The sequence below is a fragment of the Mobula hypostoma genome, chromosome 19 (assembly GCF_963921235.1).
Source record: "Mobula hypostoma chromosome 19, sMobHyp1.1, whole genome shotgun sequence".
In the NCBI taxonomy this organism is placed as follows: Eukaryota; Metazoa; Chordata; class Chondrichthyes; order Myliobatiformes; family Myliobatidae; genus Mobula; species Mobula hypostoma.
In genome coordinates, this window is record NC_086115.1 from 34,344,519 (window position 1) to 34,364,691 (window position 20,173).

The following is a 20,173-nucleotide window of genomic DNA, read 5'->3' on the forward strand; positions in this document are numbered from 1 at the left end:
AGACCTCATGGGTTTCCTCTAGGTGCCCCCATTTCCTCCCACAGTCGAAGCACTCCTCCGCTTTGGAATGCTCTTCAATCATTACACAGAAGTGTGCAAAATCCAATTCTGGCTTAATTGCTTTTGGACTCTGTTCCTCTACCTTCGCAAAGTGATGCTTGCATTCTCTGGTCAACCCAGTCTTCTGCTGGTGTTCACAATTGCTACCATTTTGGGGAAAAGGATTGTGAATCGTTTGCTTTAGTTTAAATTCATAACACAATGCAATCTGGTGATGTAAGTTGGTAGGGTAATTGGTCATTGTAAATTGTCCCATGGTTAGGCTAGGGTTAAATCGGGTAATTGCTGGGTGGAGTGGCTCAAAGGACTGAATGGGCCTATTCCATGCTGTACCTTAATAAATCAATGAAAAAATAAATAATTCCTATTTGTATAGTCCATTTACAGGAATGCGAAGAACTACTCCATTCTAACCTGGGCAGGCTGGTCAAATGTTATCAGCCACTGTCCCCTCTCTCTATTACAATATTTCAGAAATTCCACAAAATTGGCATTCATACCCTCATTACCTCTGGCACACTGGACTTGTGTTACTAAGAATATCTTGCTCTAATTCTGTTGATTCGTGCTGGACAGATACAACCTCTACTTCAAAATCATAATTCCCAGACATTTATGAAACCTTAGAAATTCAATTCCAATCCAAACATTACTCTTCAAAAGTTACTCTTGTTCAGCAGATATAAGGAACAATCTGAAAAGTAAAGTACAACTTACGATTAATCAAGTAAAGGATTCTGATATGGAGGATTCATAGGGTTCTCTGAATTTGCTCTGTGTTGTATAATTCTCCAAAGTCCACACTGAATGGAACCTCTGAAGGATACAGTCTTATGCTATTATTAACATCAGCATTCCAAAACAAAGCTCAGAAATTTAGATAATTACAAGATCATTGAAAATTACGATCAACTGTAATACCTTCATTAAAAGAAATGGCTAACAAACTCTTATTCGTGAAAGAAAACAGTCCAGCCTGCCTTTGATTAGGCAGAATCAATGCAGCTTTCATGCATCGTTTTATCAGTGGAAGAAGAGACAATTTATTATGAGCATTGAGATATTTTATATTATCAGGATCAATCTCCAATGTCTCCATTAGTTTAAGGGCTGTTCCCATCCATCTCATTCAATAATGATTTGATACGAAGGGCTTTGTTGTCTTGTGGATTTCTCTGAAGCTTCCTGTTCAGCCACTGCTCCAAATGTCTGCGACACATTTTCCATTCACTTGACTCATGTTCAATGTTCAGTCCTTCCAGAAATAGTGTAATGGCATTTGATTCAGATTTCATCTGATGCATTTGAAATAAGCCAGCCTTTAAACGTATTGTCTGCATCTCACGTGGACTAATGCTTACTAACTTCAGCAGCTTGTCATATATCTCCTCCGCTTTGGAATAGTCTTTAACCTTTACACAGAATTGCGCAAAATCCAATTGTGGCTTGACTGCACTTGGACGCTGTTCATCTACCTTTGCAAAGTGATGCTTACATTCTCTGATCAGCTCAGTTTTCTGCTGGTGTTCACAATTGCTGCCATTTTGGGGAAAAGGATTGTGAGTCGGTTTATTTAGTTTAAGTTCATAACACAACGCAATCTGGTGATGTAAGAAGATGCTGTCTGGAGTTATTTCCAATGCTTTCTTCAACAGGCCAATAGCTTTCTCCACATCTTTCTCTAATCTCCAAAATTTTGCTGCATACCGAAGCACGTATGGAAAATCAGGTGTTTTCTGCAGTGCTTCTTCAACTAATTCAGTTGCTTCCTTTTTTTGATTAAATATTCGTAGTTTGAGAGCCAACAGAACCATGGCCACAGTGTCATCTGAATCAAGTTGCAGTACACGACGTAGATGCCTTACTGACTGACTTTGCTGTCGATTTGCAGGAGTTCCAGAAATTGATTCGAGACGAAACAGAGCAGTGGCATAGCCCATGATCCATTCTGTGTTATCAGAATCTTTCTCCAGAGCCTTCTCAAAACATTCTTTTGCCTCCTTATAGTAAATACTATTACCAGAAGTTAACAATGACCATCCCTTCTCCCCGTATACCTCAGGGATCATTGCTGTATAGCGAGGGCCATCACTGAGTGGTTTACAGATCATCTCCAGCTTGTGCAGGTAGGTCTGGGCCTCGGTCAGCTGTCCCATGTGGTAATGCACCCAGGCAGAGTTTCCATAGGTGATGATGCTTCTTCTTTCAAATTCATCTTTGTGGTTCTCTCTCAGAAACTGTTCAGCTTCCTTTAAATTTTGAATTGCTTCCTCACATTTGCCCTGGATACAGTTTACAAAAGCGAGTTGGTTGTAGGACATAACTTTGTATTTCACATCAAATTTTAGAGAATCTTGCAATCTGTATTCCACATCATTCACTTGAATGGTTTCCTTCTGAGGGCCCCATGTGAAGTGACACGAAAGCTGATCAAGCTTCTCTTTCAACAAATCTCCTTGTGTGTTGCTGTAATTGGAAAAAAAAATTATGAAATTTCATTTCAGACCAGATCCTGAGGCAGGTCTGTCCTGCAGTTCCATAAATAGTCAGCAGACATTTTAAGTGCATTGATACGGAGGCAAGTCTACCCTCTGATGCAGTTTTGTTCACTGAGACAGTGAGGAGCTAGAAACTCTTAGCAGGTCAGGCAGCATCTGAGCATGTGGGAACTGTCAATAGATGAATATCGGGAATTGATTCATGCATTGAGCCAGGAATGTGCTTCTTGAACAGCCAGGCAGCAGACCCGGTGGCTTCACTCCACCACTAGTTGTCCTTATCAATTCATTATTCAGTCGGAGAGAACACTCAGAGGCCTCGTTTTCGCTCAGTCAATACTTTATTGAACTTGATCCGAGGAGCGGTAACCACCATATGCTTCTACAGCATCTGGCAATCAGCTCTCCCTAGCACGGGCACAAGGTTACATTTATATCCAGAAAATAGGGTTTCAGTTAGCACCTGTTTGCCCTGTCCACGCTTATGGCAGTTTTGTGGTTAGCAATTTCACCATGGTCACAATAGCTTCACGTGCAGAGGTACAGGTCAGTAAGCGCTTCTATTCTAAGAAATGAGCATGCAATTGCAACATCCTAACTGTGCCCGGTTCTGTTGTCTAGTTCCCGCCCCTGCTATATTTACCAGGTCACATACACCATTTAACCCTTCCTATCCCATACTCTAACTCCCTTCTCACTTACACATAGTGTGCTCAGTGAAATCGCAGGTGGTTGTTAGGCTCCCATTATACAGGCTGCCTGGTCTTATGTATCAAGCCTGTGCTAGATTCAGGAATAGGTGTATAGAGGAGGTGACTTTCACCGATGATAGGTCATGGTGACTAAAAGATGCACACTCTGAGCTGACTTTAAATGAGCACATTAACAGTGAGCCAAACTGGAAGCAAGTTTCACCAACAGCTCTAAATGAAGCTGTGTTACACAGACTAATCCTAGCACTTCCTCTCATGATTCAAAATTCCATCACCGTCCTGATGAGGAGTCTCCTGCTAGGTGGGTCAATATACCACCTAACCCCAAAAAAAATTGCAAAAAAAAATTTATCATCGTTTATTGTACTATTCCGATGACACCCAAAAAATTCATGAAGGTATGGAAGCTCCCAAGCAATAACACCACATTCCTGATTGGGCTATCATCTGGAAAAGCATTTGTTATCTCAGAAGCCTTCAGCCCTCAGACCAGGAGACTCTGTGTATATGAAAACGCTTAAGAAAGACTGTCTTTCTCCAAGGTGGAAGGGGCCCTATCTGGTGACAAGGACAGCCATGCAGGTAGAAGGAAAGCCCGACTGGATTCATAGGACACAGTGCACGCTCAGTCACCGTGAAGGACTGCCCGGTGACCCAAAAGATGAATGAATGTCCTTACATGATTGCTTGATCTTTTGCCAGCACAGACCTCCAAGTTAAACACTGCTGTACACCTTTTTAGTTATGAATTTGCTGTACATTTGAATGCTTCTGCTTGCTGGATTTGTACACATATACCACTTGGTAGCTGGGGGAGTGGGTGGGGTCACACATTCGTTATGTACTCCGTGCTGATGATCAACCCACCCCTGTGGGCACAGGAGGGTTCCAAGCCTCAGCTTCTCTCTCTCTCTCTCTCTCTCTCTCCCCCTCCCTCTCTCTCACTCCCTCTCTCTCTCCCTCCCTCTCTCTCTCTCTCTCTCTCCCCCCTCCCTCCCCTCCCCCTCTCTCTCACTCTCTCTCCCCCTCCCTCTCTCTCACTCCCTCTCTCTCTCCCTCCCTCCCTCTCTCTCACTCCCTCTCTCTCTCCCTCCCTCTCTCTCTCTCTCTCTCCCCCCCTCCCTCCCCTCCCCCTCTCTCTCACTCTCTCTCCCCCTCCCTCTCTCTCACTCCCTCTCTCTCTCCCTCCCTCCCTCTCTCTCACTCCCTCTCTCTCTCTCTCTCTCTCTCCCCCTCCCTCCCCTCCCCCTCTCTCTCACTCTCTCTCCCCCTCCCTCTCTCTCACTCCCTCTCTCTCTCCCTCCCTCCCTCTCTCTCACTCCCTCTCTCTCTCCCTCCCTCCCTCTCTCTCTGTCTGTCTGTGTAAAAATCTGAAGCAAAGAGCTCCAGCCTGTGACTGACGTCATAGACCCGGCTCACGCAGGCATTTAAAGCGACGGTCCACAGTAAACAAAACCTGTGGGTTCGTAACAGGAGGCATAGCGATGTCTTAATAATACACTGGAAAGACCCAGTAGTGGTCAGTAATACAGGTATGGCGCAGGGGGAGACCGGGGGTAGTAAGACTAAAACCTCTAGAATTAATGTTATTAGAAGACGAGGTAGAAGCCTCCAGCTACACCCTAAGGAGGATTCATCTACCATCCATAGACAGGTGCCCACTCTCTTTGATGGATGGTACCTGCCTGCCTTCAAAAGAACTAGTGAAACCCCACTTCGTAGCCCTAACAGGGCTGGTGGAGGGTGACGAGTGCCTATGCCAAGGGGTGATTGATACAAGGAAGAGTAGTAACCGCAAGGTGAGTAATTCCAAACCCCCCCCCATGCCACCTTAGCCGTAATGGAACATACTAGGCATGTGGTACGAGGGCCTACCCCTACTTGCCCTTCAACTGGGAGGGATGCTGTTATATGGCCCACGTGGTTACTCCATATGCATCACCTAAAGGATATAGGAAAGCACACCTACTGGTCTCGAAGCAAGAGGGCCATTTCAGAAACTGAAAGGTTTTGGATGATAGCATTTTCCCAGTGGGGAGTGGGGAGGACTTCACAGGAATTGATAAATATGGCCTCAACCTTTGAGAATTTGACTAATGATACGGCCATGGTCCTAGAAGATACCCAGAAACAAATTAAAGGGCTGACAGCAGAGGTAGTAGCCATCAGAACTGTAGCCCTGCAAAAGAGTTGCTCTGGACTTCATACTAGCTGAGAAAGGTGGAACTTGTGCTATTCTAGGGCAGCAGTGTTGTACCTATATACGAGATGAGGTTAAAAACATAATTCATGTGGCAGACCATATCCAGAAAAAGGTGAAACAGATATGCAAGATAGGAGAAGAATTCCACAACTATAATCTTCCCGGAGGGTAGCGGCTTTTGGGTGTCTCTTAGGAGGGTGGTGGACAACAGTGGTGCATTATGGATTGATACTGGTATTGACAGCAGTGGTAGTAGGGATCTTTAGAGTTACTTGTGCCCTGCTATCCAAACCCTGGCACGGACCCAAAAGGATGTTTCTAAAGGTGAAGTTGGAATCCTTTGATCCTGTGTATGATGAAGGTGGCGATCAAAGAGGAGGGAAGAAAATGTGGAAGAAATTTAAGCCTGCATATGGGGTCTGTTTTACTCGTACTAAGTCCTGTTAGAAATATAGAACTGATAACACATATATGGTGTGCTCAAGGAGGAACCATTAGCCTTCAAGGTGACATGACCAGTGGCTTGTTTTGTTAATTAATGGGGAAACTGATTGTGTATATGGGAGACCCAATGTCTACTTTTGTGTAAGGTATGGAAGCATTTGGAACCTTGCTGATTCGGGCTAAGCAAAAGCTCGGGATTTCGGCATACTGCATTTATTCTAATGTATAAAAGACCATGCTTATAATCGCTTAAGTAGTAATAAAGTAATTAAACTGCATACCTGGGTCTGTCTTTGTTTGTCTGATTGGTGATAGTAATTTTCTCTGCCAATTTACAAATAGAGAACTATTAGGCTCTGCTGAATTAGAGCAAGAGGTCACACTGTCCTGTAATCTACAACAGGATTATGAAGTTTAATATTGTACTTTTGATGAGGTCCTCGTAGAAAATAATCTTAGTGTTTAGTTGACCTATTTCCAGATCTGTTTGGAGGCACAAGTCTTTCAATTCCCACCAGTTTTGGTAAAGTATGTGTAGAAAGTACTGCTGTTGCTGGAAGTCTGAAAGAAAAAGAGGAACTACTGGAAAATACCTGTTTTCAGAAGTTACTGAACATAGTGACTGGGCTGTAATCTGTCCGGTCAGGAGGTAAAGTGTTGCCCCTGTGATAAAAAGTCTATTGGCCTGACATGTCAACTCTGCTTCTCTCTCCATCGTTGCCACCAGGCCTGCACTCATGAAAGAATCCCAAGTCAAGTTTATTGTCATTTGCACAAGAATGATTAGGTACAGGTCCTTTGAAAAACCAGCTTGCACCAGCATCAGAGGCTGAGAGTTACAGAGAACACTCTGAATATAAAACACACATAATTTGTATAAAACAATAAAGAGGGAGAAAATTAGGCTGTGCAAGAAAAGATTTTAGTGCAAAAATGACACAGAGACAAAACTCAGAACAAATAACACTGATAATAAGAATTTCAAATTCTTTGTAATGTGATTTATCATTTTTCGATCAAGTGGCTGCCACATTATAACCTGCAAGTAAATTTAAGTACAGAAGGAATGGCAATGATCCGTACCTCATTGTATCGATCGGATGTAAAACACTTCTCTTTTCTACTCCAGCTGCACCTTCAACACTGAGTTGATCCAAAAGTGTTCTGAGGTGCTTTATCTTGCAGCACTTTTATATGTACCTGAGGATAAATAGAAACTAAACATCGAAAGTGAAAATTATGAACCAGTTTTTGCTCCAGGAAGTGACAATACTGGATAGCAAAGGAATGTGATGACAGAAGCATAGACTGTATTATACACCTTTATCATGGAAAAAAACAACAGATCAAAGTCTCACTGGAGCATTGAAGAGCACCTGGTTGCTTGAACTCATCTTTAATGTTATCTAATCTGAAATCTGGACAGCAATATTAAGGTCATTGGGCAGTGAAGTTCAAAAGCCTCACAGAGCTTGGTGCAGGAAAGTGAGAGAGGCGGAGAGCAGTACCTCCACACAATACAGGAAGATGCTCAATAATCCCATGCTGGTAACTCAGTTAGGACATGGTTCTGATCTCATGATGGTACCTCAGTTCGGACATCGTTCATTATGATGAGAAATTTGATCACACACATTTTTTGCTTTCCATGTACTTTTGAAAATATCCTGACCGATTGCATCATATTCTGATATGCAGTTCGAAGGAACAGGAATATAAGAAATTGCAAAGAGGAGTTGACTCCGTGAAATACATCATCCTTCCACCAGTAAATTCTACGTAAGGTGCCGCATCAGGAAAACATGATCCCCACCAGACCACACCATCTCTTTGTTGCACCCATAGGGCAGGAGCTACAGAAGTGCAAAGTCCCACATCACCAGATTCACGAACAACTACTTCCCTTCAACCATTCCCATTCAGTTTTTGAACTGTGGTGCAACCTTCATCACTACCAGAGCATAACAACACTATCACCATTTTGCTCTCACCACAAAGGAATTGGTTTACTTTGTTCTAATTGTGCTTTTTCTAGTAAGTATAGTGTATAAATTATCTTTACTACTTTATATTTTTCTTGTGAATGCTGCCTATCTGATGCTATGTGCCTGGGTCTGCACTTCTTGCTGCATTAGCGAAGCAGCCGAAATAATTAATGATCTCACCTACCTGCAGATTCCCTCTTCTTCACCGTCCCATCAAGCAGAAAAGCATGAAAACATGAAACCACCTCCCAGCAGGCTCAGGGTCAACTCTTATCTCACTCTTACAGACTACTGAATGGTTTCCAAGTATGATAAGATAGACTCTGGACCTCACAATCTACCTTGTTTATATGCACTGCACATTCTCTGTTCTGTAAAACTTTATTCGGCAATCTTTTATTCATTTACCTAGTCCTACATGTTACGTACCCTGTAACTGGGTTGTCAAACCAGCAGAAATGGAACACTCGTTGGAGTCTGTGATTACTAGAAACTAAGAAAGTTTTATTCACAAAGGTAAGTAATACAGTACACTAACTGCAAGTATATAAATGTAACAAGTTAGCAATGATAGTATACACAGAAACAGGGTACTAGGAATCAGCCAAGCTCTATCGCAGTCTAGGGGTAAAATGATCAGTCTTAAGGTGCAGCGTTCAGTTCAGTCCAGTGTAGATCGAAGTAATCGCTGTTGTTGTACCGTTGGAGAGAGAGAGTGTGAGATTTACAGTTGAGGTTTCAGGCGAACTTTTCGATGCCTTCTGATCCCGCTGTGGTCACTGACTGTGACTCCTCCATTCCAGATGCGACCATTTTTCCGTGGTGAACCCAGCATCCAGGCAAGGGCGGACACACAACAGGTCCCCACTGGCCGTACCTTTACACCCTGTGAGCCTCTGACTGATTCCCATGAATTGGTTCTCCAAACTCCCACAAACTTGTGGGGCACAATGCTCTTTCCAGGGTCTCGTGGCATGTGTCTTGTGCCTTAGCAAAGCCGCTATTTTTATCCCCCTGATAGGGTATCACCTGTCCATCAAACTTCACACCTCCTTTTGTCTCAGCAGGATTGTTAATGAACAGTTCCGGTTCAAAGCAAACTGTCTGTGGCAGACGCCACATACTGAATTATGTGTCTCTCTCTCTCGTTATCTCTCTCTTCTCTCTTATTAGCATTTTGAATGGCTCTCCATTGTCTCTCGTTATCTCTCTCATTAACATCATCCATTCTGCAGCTCTGCTTAGCTTCACACATGACACCCCCACCCTTAAAAGAATTTTTACCGGGGGTAAAAATTACGGGCATGAATGCACATTATAAAATACACACTAATATACAGGTAGTCATCAGCTATTCGGCTAATACAGAGAACTTTAAATTTTAACAGCTGGACAGACAATCAGCAATCACATTGTCAGTTCCTTTTATATGTTTTATCTTTATATCAAATTCCTGTAATACCAGGCTCCAACTTAATAAGCATTTGTTTTTATCCTTCATTGTGGTCAAAAACACTAATGGATTGTGATCAGTGTAAATTATCAGTGGTTTCCATGCTGGACAAATATAAACCTCAACATGTTGTAATGCCAGTATGATTGCCAATAATTCCTTTTCCACAGTGGAATAATTTCTCTGATGGACATTAAACTTCTTAGAAAAATAAGTCACTGGGTGGTCAATCTCCTCTTTGTCTGTCTGCAACAGCACCGCCCCGGCAGCTTCGTCGCTAGCATCTGTTGCTAGGGAGACGGGTTTTGAAAAGTCAGGCGCATTCAACACAGGGTGGTGACACAGAATCGCCTTCAGACTCTCGAAGGCTTGTTGACAAAGGTTGTTCCACACAAACTTCTCATTCTTCGGCAAGAGCTTAGTAAGAGGGAGGGTAATATCCGCAAAATTTTTACAAAACTTTCGATAGTACCCCACCATCCCCAAGAACCTTCTCAGGGCCCTTTTGTCCATCAGGATGGGAACTTCAGAGATAGCCTGCACCTTAGCCTGCATTGGTGCCAGCTGCCCCAGTCCTACCACATACCCCAGATATGTGACCTTAGCATGGCCGAACTCACTTTTCGCGAGGTTCACAGTCAGGTTGGCTTCAGACAGCCGTTTAAACAGTTCCTCTACTGCCACAATGTGCTCCTCCCACGTGTCACTTCAGACGACCAAATTGTCAATATACGCTTCTGCGTTCTTTAACCCTTTTATCACTGAATTAATCATCCTTTGGAGGGTCCCTGGGGCGTTCTTCATGCCAAAAGGTAAAACATTATGCTCGTATAACCCAGGTGGAGTGACAAATGCTGATATTTGTCTAGCCCGGTCGGTTAAAGGAACACACCAGTACCCTTTCAGCAAATCGATCTTTGGGATGTACTTAGCCCTCCCCACTTTGTCAATGAAATCGTCTACCCTTGGGATGGGGTAAGCATCAGTTTTTGTGATGGCGTTCACCTTTCTGTAATCTGTACAGAATCGTATGCTCCCATCGGGTTTCGAGACAACCACACAGGGAGAGGCCCATTCCGATTTAGATGGCCTAATAATACCTCTGGCTAGCATGTGTTCAATTACTTTCTCCACTAGCTTGCCCTTCTCCAAGTTCATCCTATAGGGGTGTTGCTTAATAAGCTGATCTGACGTAACAATAACATCATGTACCGTCCCCTTGCATCGCCTCGGAACATCCGGACATACATCTGCAGGCCGGTTAATTAGCTTTATCAGCGGTTCGCTCTGTTCAGGGGTTAAGTGAGAGACCTTATCAGCAAAGTTGGCCAAAACAATAGAGTTCTCCAATCTCGTCGGCACCATGTTTATCTTTTCCAGATGTGTTTTCCTCACCCCAAAATGTCCACCGAGGGGTATCTTGTGGGCCAGGTTAAAAATCTCATCCCTATAAATTTTCGGCACTACTACCTGGTATACCACCCCTCCACTGCTCATCTGCGGGCATGGTACTTGGTCTCCACTTCCTCATCAGTACTCCCTCCTTCATATAATAGCCCACTGGTTCCCTTTTTATTTCTGCTTCAGAGAGAGCTGTCTCTGTCAAAACCATCAGCTCCTCGTCTCACTCCTGTGCCGGTATAAATTCCTTCCTCGCTAATGATAAATCTACCTCAACTCCCTCAGTTCCTTCCGCACCACTATGCTCCTTCTTCTCACTTCCTATCCCCTCTTGGTACAAGGCTGGTAAAAACGTCTCAGCTAAATCCACGTTCGCTTCGGCAGCCTTTCTCAACGTGCATCGAGTTACTGTGCAAGTGGGATAAACCTGTGAGTCCATGGGCGGGTCCTCAGTCCTGGCAGGCTTGCTTGTCAGCTTTACTGCTGGGTACAAATCTCCACCTCCAAGGTTGTTACCGAGTAAGACCTCCACGTCTCCCATCGGTAATTCGAACCTCACCCCTATCATGACCGGTCTGGAGACCAAGTCACTTTTCAGGTATATCTGGTGCAAAGGTACTGCTTCAGTCCCCTTCCCAATGCCCTTTATCACACTGACCTCCCCAGTCTTGGTCTCTGTACTGAATTCTAACACCCTCCTTAAGATCAGTGACTGACAAGCTCCAGTGTCTCTCCAGATCCGTACTGGAACTGAGTTTGACCCCTCCTTCACTGACACCAATCCAGCTGAAATAAACGCGCCCTTCCTGAACTCTATCAGACCTCTTCTTCCCTAGCGGTTTGTTTGCCGGCTCAATACAGCCAGTCAGAGTCATCGTTTTTCCTTTCCCCGTCTCCTTCTTTGGGGCAAAACACCTGGATGCAATGTGACCGGCTTTCCCACAATTATAGCATACAACCCCAGGAGACTTCCTACCAAACTGCTTCCCATCTTCCTGATCCTTCTCAGTAGTCCCCGGCTTACTTTCTGGCTTAGCCGGCGGACTTTCTCTGCCCACTCGACTACCCTTCTGGTAGCTCTTACTCAGAGTAAACTTTGCTTTGTGTGTTAACGCATACTCATCCGCTAACTTAGCAGTTGCGGCTAAGGTTTCTGCCTCCTCATCTAGACAGGGCCTCATACCTTCAGGGACACAACCTTTAAATTGCTCAATCAGTATTAGCTGTAGCAGTTTGTCATAATCCCCACTGACCCCTTTTGAGGTGCACCAACGCTCACCATACATTTGTATCTCAAAGGCAAACTCTAAATACGTGTGACCCCACTGCTTCCTCACATTCCGGAACCTTTGCCAGTATGCCTCCGGGACCAACTCATAAATCCTGAGTATAGCCTCTTTTATCACATCATACCTCTGGGTATCTTCTGCTGACAACGCTGAGTAAGCTTGCTGAGCCTTCCCCTTCAGCACGCTCTAGAGTAGAACAGTCCACTTATCCCTCGGCCAGTCCTGACTTGCAGCGACTTTTTCAAAATGTAGAAAGTACCGATCAACATCGGCCTCCTCAAATGGGGGAGCCAACCTAACCTCTTGGGTCGCCCTGAACCCTCCACCTTGGTCCAGCATTTGGCCCCCCTCTCGCGTTATCTTTAACTTCTCCAGCTCAAACTCCCTTTCTTTCTCTCTTTCCTCCCTTTCTAGCTGCTTCTCTCTCTCTTCCCTTTCTAGCTGCTTTTCTCTCTCCTCCCTTTCTAGCTGCTTTACTTGGAAGTCATGCTCGAGCCTTAATCTTTCCAAAGGCAGCTGCACCGCCTCCCCACCAGGTTTGCTCATAGACACCACCTCCAGCTCCCCGTGGGGAAACACATCTTTAGATACATAATACTCAACCATGGCTCTGTGCATCTCTGCTCTCCTCATTGTCTGCTTCCCCTTCAAAAGATTCAACCGTTTTGCAACAGTCGCCAATTCTGCTTTCTTGGCATCCTTTAATGCCTCCAAGGTTGGCGCCTTTAGAAATTCCTCAATCTCTATTTCTGCTGTTTGCCCTGTTTTTTTATTCGGGAATTTAACCCAATCAATTTAACCAGTCCCAATTTTGGCGTTCAAAATCCCGGACAAGCCCCCACATATGTTACGTACGCCGCAACTGGGTTGTCAAACCAGCAGAAATGGACCACTCTTTGGAAACAACAACACACAGCAAAGTTGCTGGGGAACGCAGCAGCCCAGGCAGCATCTCTAGGAAGAGGTACAGTCGACGTTTCAGGCCGAGATCCTTCGTCAGGACTCTCTTTGGAATCTGTGATTACTAGAAACTAAGAAAGTTTTATTAACAAAGATACGTAATACAGTACACTAACCACAAGGATATAAATGTAACAAGTTAGCAATGATAGTATACACAGAAACAGGGTAATAGGAATCAACCAAGCTCTATCGCAGTCTAGGGGTAAAATGATCAGTCTTAAGGTGAAGCAGAGTTCAGTTCAGTCCAGTGTAGTTCGAAGTAATCGCTGTTGTTGTACCGTTGGGGAGAGAGAGAGAGAGTGAGAGATACAGTTGAGGATTCAGGCGAACCTTTCGATGCCTTCTGATCCCACTGTGGTCACCCACTGTGACCCCTCCATTCCGTATGCGACCGTTCTTCCATGGTGAACCCAGCACCCAGGCAAGGGCAGACACACAACAGGTTCCCACCAGTCATACATTTACACGCTGTGAGTCTCTGACCGATTCCCGTGAATTGGTCCTCCAAACTCCCACCAACTTGTGGGGCACAATGCTCCTTCCAGGGTCTCGTGGCGTGTGTCTTGTGCCTTAGCAAACCCGCTATTTTATCCCCCTGATGGGGTATCACCTGTCCATCAAACTTCACACTTCCTATTGTCTCAGCAGGATTGTTAATGAACAGTTCAGGATCCAAACATGTGTGTCTCTCTCATTATCTCCCTCTTCTCTCTTATTAGCATTTTGAATGGCTCTCCGTTGTCTCTCGTTATCTCTCTCATTAACATCATTCATTCTGCAGCTCTGCTTGGATTCACACATGACATACATTAATGCACTCTTATTATGAATTAATTTGTACAGACAGGATACAAGAAAATATTTTCACTCTACCTCACCCAGTACGTGTGACAACAATAAACCAATTTAACAATTTACCAAGTATTTTTTCATTCCATCTTTGCATATTTGTACGTGTGCATAAGACAATAAGTTCTACTTCAGTTATTTGAAGAATGTTAACTCAGAATAAATGACATTTACCATTGAGTCAAACTATTGTATGTTGATTGAGCATTTCATAGCATGGAGATTATTGTGGCATGAATGCAATTTCATCCTCAGGAATACAGGGATTATTTCCATGCAGTACTTGCTTTCTTTAAGCAAGGGATGACATTATCGTATTCTCCCTTTTAGAACCTTGTAGGAGAACTTGGATCAGATTGTCTTGAGACACAATTGGTGTAGCATTTCCACAACAAAGTGGTCTTAACTCATCTGATGGGATACCAAAATATGAGTCAAAATACAGCAAACGTCCTCAGGATGGTCCAAGAAACTGTTTCTTTCAAATCGTTTTCTTTCTAATGTTGTTCTGGTACTGTTGGAACATGTGATCTACAGTTTGATTGTGAGCTTTCAGGCTGATTGAGCCAATTGAGTGTTCTGGCACTTTGCTGTCTCCGAAAGAGTTTCAGGAGATGATCAGCCTCCTTGAGACAAGATGGGGCAACATCAAGTTACTCAGTAGACATCAGGGTATCCAAAATTGTGTCACATCAGCATGGAGTAGGGGTTGACATTGTTGGTAGTCATTGAGGGGAGTTGTTAAGTGCTGCACAGGGGCATTATTAATCGGTGGTCAATGTCACTGTGGGGGTATGCTTATTGCCCATATTTAATAATATCATCTAAATAATTGGCCAGTGTTCTTTACGTAGTTCCTTGATTTTACATTTTTCTCTATCTTATGTTAACTGGGTGGAAAACTGTACATACCTTTTTTTTCCAATTCCAACTGCATTTCAATGTTGACTTGATCCAAACATATTTCTGAATTCCATTACCTGAAGAAGAATCAAAAATGAAAGTAAGATGCAAATATTTTCCCCAAGAAGTAATGGCATTGAGATAACAGTGCACTGATGCAGAGCTGCCTGGATAAAATTATAATCATTGCTTAACAGCAGAAATAAATGACTCGGCTGCAGAGTTCCAGTCTAAATATTGACGGTATCAGAGCCTGGAGAGTTTCCTGTCTTCTGTGAGTGGTGCATTTCCTGTAGGTACAGAGTGAGGTGACTTTGTGGACTATCAGAGGCTTGCAGAGAAGCTTCCAGGGGGTAGAAACAGGCTTAGTGAATAGAGGAGAACATTGTATATATAACCTGGAGAGGAAAATCCACTTCATTCCCAAAATAGAACAGTAGAGCATTTTTAAATGGTGGGAAATGCAATGACGTTGGTATTCAGTGAGGCTTTGGGTATCTTCGCACAAAAAAATTTCTGAACGTGTTTAGCAATCAATGAGGAAGGGAAAAAATACACTGTTCTTTCTTGCAAAAACCATGTAAGTTCTAGAAAAAGAAGTTACGGTATCTTTAACACAGCCAATCCCTTATAGTTATAGCACCCATTGATAAGACGATTGGAGGAAATTATTGGGGAAATGCCACAGAGTTCTTTATGCAGAGTGGTGACTGTGCGGAATGCCCTGCCAGGATGGTAGCAGAGGCTAATATATTAGTGGCATTTAAGAAACTCTTATGTAGTCCCATGGATGATAGAAAAGTGGAGAGTTATGTAGGAGAGAAGGATTACATTGATCTTAGAGTAGTTTAAAAGGAAGCATAACATCGAGTGCCTGAGCATCTGTATGGTGGTGTAATATTCTATATTCTAGATTAACTGGTATAATGGATGAATGATCTATACGTGGATACCATAATCTTGAAAAAAATTTCTAAATATGAAAGGTTAACAGCAAGCCAGCTGAATAACCTGTCAAACATGTTCAGTGATCAGGTAGCACAACTGTATTTTTCAAATACATATCGTTCATTTCCCTTTGAATGTTAAAGTCAAAGTAAAAATAATGATCAAAAATGATCAAAGTACGGGTATGTTTCCATATACTACCTTGAAAATCATTTTCTTGAAGGCACCTACAGGAAAATAAATACAATAGAATATTTGAGAAACCATGCACAAAGATTGACAAACAACAGGAATTCTGCAGATGCTGGAAATTCAAGCAACACACATAAAAGTTGCTGGTGAACGCAGCAGGCCAGGCAGCATCTGTAGGAAGAGGTGCAGTCGACGTTTCAGGCCGAGACCCTTCGTCAGGACTAACTGAAGGAAGAGTGAGTAAGGGATTTGAAAGTCTCATTGACCTGCACTCAGTCCATAACCCTCCAGACCTCTCCCATCCATGTACCTATCCAATTTATTCTGATACGTACCTGTAACCGGGTTGCCAAACCAGCAGAAATGGACCACTCAGTTGGAGTCTGGATTACTGGAACTAAGAAAGTTTTATTAAAGAAATAAGCAACACAGTACTCTAATAGTAAGGATATAAATGCAACAGGTTAGCAATGAATAAACACACATGTACACAGAACTAGGATAATAGGGTCAATCAGCTCTATCGCAGTCTAGGGGTAAAATGTTCAATCACAAGTGACACAGAGTTCAGTTTAGTTCAGTTCGCAGTAATCGCTGTTGTGCCGTTGGGGAGAGAGAGAGAACGAATGAATATGCAAATCAGATTCCAAACAGACCTTCGATATTCCTCGCAGTTACCTTTCGGGCGAGCCCTTTGTAATGTCTTCTGAGGTCACCGACTGTGACCCCTCCGTTTCAGATACGATCGTTCCTCAGCGGTGAACCTGGCGCCCAGGCAAGGGCGGACACACACACCAGGTTCCCGCCGACCGAATCTTTCCACCCTGCAAGTCTATGGCTTGTCCCGCGAATAGTCCTCCAAAAACTCCCACCGACTTGTGGGGGCACACCACTTCCAGGGTCTCGTTACCTCGTGGTGTCGTGTGTGCCTTGCCTTAGCGAACCTGTCCCTTTTTATCCCCCTGCTTGGGTATCGCCTGACCATCACACTTCAAACAGTTCAGGGTTCAAAAGGAGCCGGTCTTGACAATACTCAGACAGGTGTCTCCTTCCGTTAAACTCTCTCGTCTCTTCATTAACATTTCCAAATGCTGCTTCATTGTCTTACTTATCTCTCTCTCCTGAAGACAGGTGGCAGATCAACTGTTGATCCCAGGGTTCAAAAGGAGCCGAGGATCTCCCAGTGGCCACACATTTTATTTCCACATCCCATTCCCATTCTGATATGTCTATCCACGGCCTCCTCTACTGTAAAGATGAAGCCACACTCAGGTTAGAGGAACAACACCTTATATTCCACCTGGGTAGCCTCCAACCTGATGGCATGAACATCGACTTCTCTAACTTCCGCTAATGCCCCACCTCCCCCTCGTACCCCATCCATTATTTATTTATATACACACATTCTTTCTCTCACTCTCCTTTTTCTCCCTCTGTCCTTCTCACTATACCCCTTGCCCATCCTCTGGGTTTTCCCCCCTCCCCCTTTTCTTTCTCCCTAGGCCTCCTGTCCCATGATCCTCTTATATCCCTTTTGCCAAACAGCTGTCCAGCTCTTGGCTCCATCCCTCCCCCTCCTGTCTTATCCTATCATTTTGGATCTCCCCCTCCCCCTCCCACTTTCAAATCTCTTACTAGCTCTTCCTTCAGTTAGTCCTGACGAAGGATCTCGGTCCGAAATGGCGACTGTACCTCTTCCTAGAGATGCTGCCTGGACTCCTTCGTTCACCAGCAACTTTGATGTGTGTTGCAATGTTATCATGTGGCTCTTGAATTCAATCCCCTGATGAACCAGAATCAGGTTTAATGTCATTGACATATGTTCTGAACTTTTTTTGTTTTGTTTTTACTTACTAGAATTACATATATATAAAAATATAAAAAATAGAGCCCAAAAAGAGAGAAAAAGAAAAAAAATACTGAGCAAGTGTTGATGGGACCATTATCCATTCAGATATCTGATGGCAGATGGAAAAGAGGTGTTCCTGAAATATTGAGTGTGTGCCTTCCAGCTCCTGCACCTCTTCCTTCAATGAGAAGAGGATACGTACTGGGTGATGGAGGTTTTCAAAGACGAAAACCGCCATTTTCAGATATCACCTTTTGAAGGTGTCCTGGATGATGGGGAATCTAGTGCCCATGATGGAGCTGAGTTACAACTTCCTGTGGCTTTTTTCTGATCCTGTGCAGAGGTCCCTCCATACCAGATGGTGATGCAACCAGTTAGAATCCTTCCCATGGTACATCTGCAGAAACTTGCGAGTCTCTTTGGTGACATACTAATTGTCCTCAAACTTCTAATGAAATACAATCTCTGTCATGCCTTCTTTGTAACGACATCAATATGCTGGGCCCAGGTCAGATCTTCAGAGCTGTTGGCATCCAGGAACTTGAAAATGCTTACCCTTTCCACTTCTGATCTGTTGATGAGGATCGATGTGTTTTCCCTCAACTTCGTTTTCATGAAATCCACAATCAATTCTTTGGTCTTACTGTCATTGAGTGCAAGGCTGCTGCTGTGACAACACTCAGCTAGCTGATGTATCTCACTCCTGTATGCCTCCTCGTCACCATCTGAAATTTTGCCAACAATAGTTATATCATCGGCAAATTTATAGATGGTATTTGAGCTGTGCCCAGCCACGTAGTTGTTGGTATAGAGGGAGTAGAGCAGTGGGCTAAGTACGCATCCTTGAGGTGCGCCAATGTTGATTGTCAGAGATGAGGAGATGTTATTTCCAATCTGCACAGATTGTGGTCTCCCAGTGAGGAAGTTAATGATCCAGTTGTAGAGTGAGGTATAGAGGTCCCTGTTTTGGAGCTTCTTGATCAGAACTAAGGATATAATGGTGTTGAGTGCTGAGCAAAAAACAGCAGCCTGACATAAACATCACTATTGTCCAGGTGGTCCAAGGCAGAATGGAGAGCCACTGAGATCACATCTGTTGTAGACCTGTTATGGTGATGGGCATATGGGTCTAGGTCCTTGCTTAGGCAGGAGTTGATTCTAGCCATGACCAAACTATCAAAACACTTTATCACAGTCGACGTGTATGCCACTGGGCAACGATCACTGAGGCAGCTCACCCTGATCTTCTTCGGCACTGGTATGATCGTCACCCTTTTGATCCTCCAACTGAAGTAGTGAGAGATTGAAGGTATCCTTAAACACTCCCAATAACAAGTTTTAGGCTTGTTATAGTGTCTGTGTGCATTTTAATGCAAATGAAAGAAATAACTTATTTTTTTTTCTTTACCCTGGACAAACACAATGGTACAGGGGAGATTTTAATGTTATAATTTAATCAATTGCTTTAGTGGAATCTTGAAATATTACTGAATTGTCAAGCAGAATTTGCATGCATGTACAGTACATAGAGCTTAAAACAGCTACTGTATATTATATACAACTGATGCTAAATACTTCGTTGAGGTTTAGGTTCCTGTCAACATTCTTTTAAAAAGTTCATATTTGTGCAATAAAAATTCCCATGATTTTGTGCCACATTGGTTGTTAAGTTCATTCACTAATTGAATCTTTATTTATGTAATATTCTAGCCTGTAAACATTGTATTTTGTTATGACCTCGTCTCATACTATCCAGGCTCAGGAGACCACTCTTCTTTTTCACAACCACAAGTTTGTCTTTTTCTTCTTCCTTTTTCCATTTCCCATTCTGGCTCCCCTCTTACCCCTGCTCTTCTTCTCACTTGCCTATCACCTTCCTCTGATGCCCCTTCACCTTTCCTTTCTCCCAAGGTAGAATCTCCTCTCTTATCAGATTCCTTCCTCTTCAACCCTTTACCTTTTCCACCTATCACCTACAAGCTCCTTACTTCATCCCCTTCTCCCACCCACCTGCATTCTCCCTCACCTAGCTTCATCTATCACGTTCCAGGCATTCCGTTCCCTTCCCCCCCACCACCCCCCACATTCTTATTCTGGCCTTTTTCCCCTTCTTTCCAGTCTTGATGAAGGATCTGAGCCCAAAATGTTGACTGTTTACCCCTTCTATAAATGATGCCTGACCTGCTGAATTCCACCAGCATTTTTGTGTGTTGAAAAGGTTTGTTTATAATTTCTGCGATTACAAATGATGGACTTTGTTTGAAATTATTTGGTCTATTTATACAGTATAACTTTTTTTTTGTTCACAGATTGTAAGGCATTTTGCTACATTAAATCTTGAGTTGGATCCATTGGCTCTCAGTTGATTACAGCTCGGTGTAAGTTATTCATGCAGACATCCCACCCTGCAAAAACTCATTTCA

The 20,173-nt window shown here is 43.5% G+C and overlaps 2 protein-coding genes across 2 annotated transcripts in view; one reads left to right on the plus strand and one right to left on the minus strand.

Moving 5' to 3' along the window:
* Window positions 1-1,035: 1,035 nt before the first annotated feature.
* Window positions 1,036-8,107, minus strand: LOC134358947 (interferon-induced protein with tetratricopeptide repeats 1-like). Its single transcript, XM_063071651.1, has 3 exons — window positions 8,088-8,107; window positions 7,002-7,118; window positions 1,036-2,526 (listed from the first exon to the last, which is right to left on the minus strand). The coding sequence occupies exons 2-3, from the start codon at window positions 7,004-7,006 to the stop codon at window positions 1,164-1,166; spliced, it is 1,368 nt and encodes a 455-aa protein (XP_062927721.1). The 5' UTR covers window positions 7,007-7,118; window positions 8,088-8,107; the 3' UTR covers window positions 1,036-1,163.
* A 197-nt stretch (window positions 8,108-8,304) lies between these two features.
* Window positions 8,305-20,173, plus strand: part of LOC134358943 (interferon-induced protein with tetratricopeptide repeats 1-like) — a 52,058-nt gene continuing 40,189 nt past the window's right edge. The window contains exons 1-2 of the mRNA XM_063071646.1: window positions 8,305-8,419; window positions 20,060-20,128. The gene's annotated coding sequence lies outside the window, so the exon portion shown is untranslated. The remainder of the gene's footprint in view (window positions 8,420-20,059; window positions 20,129-20,173) is intronic.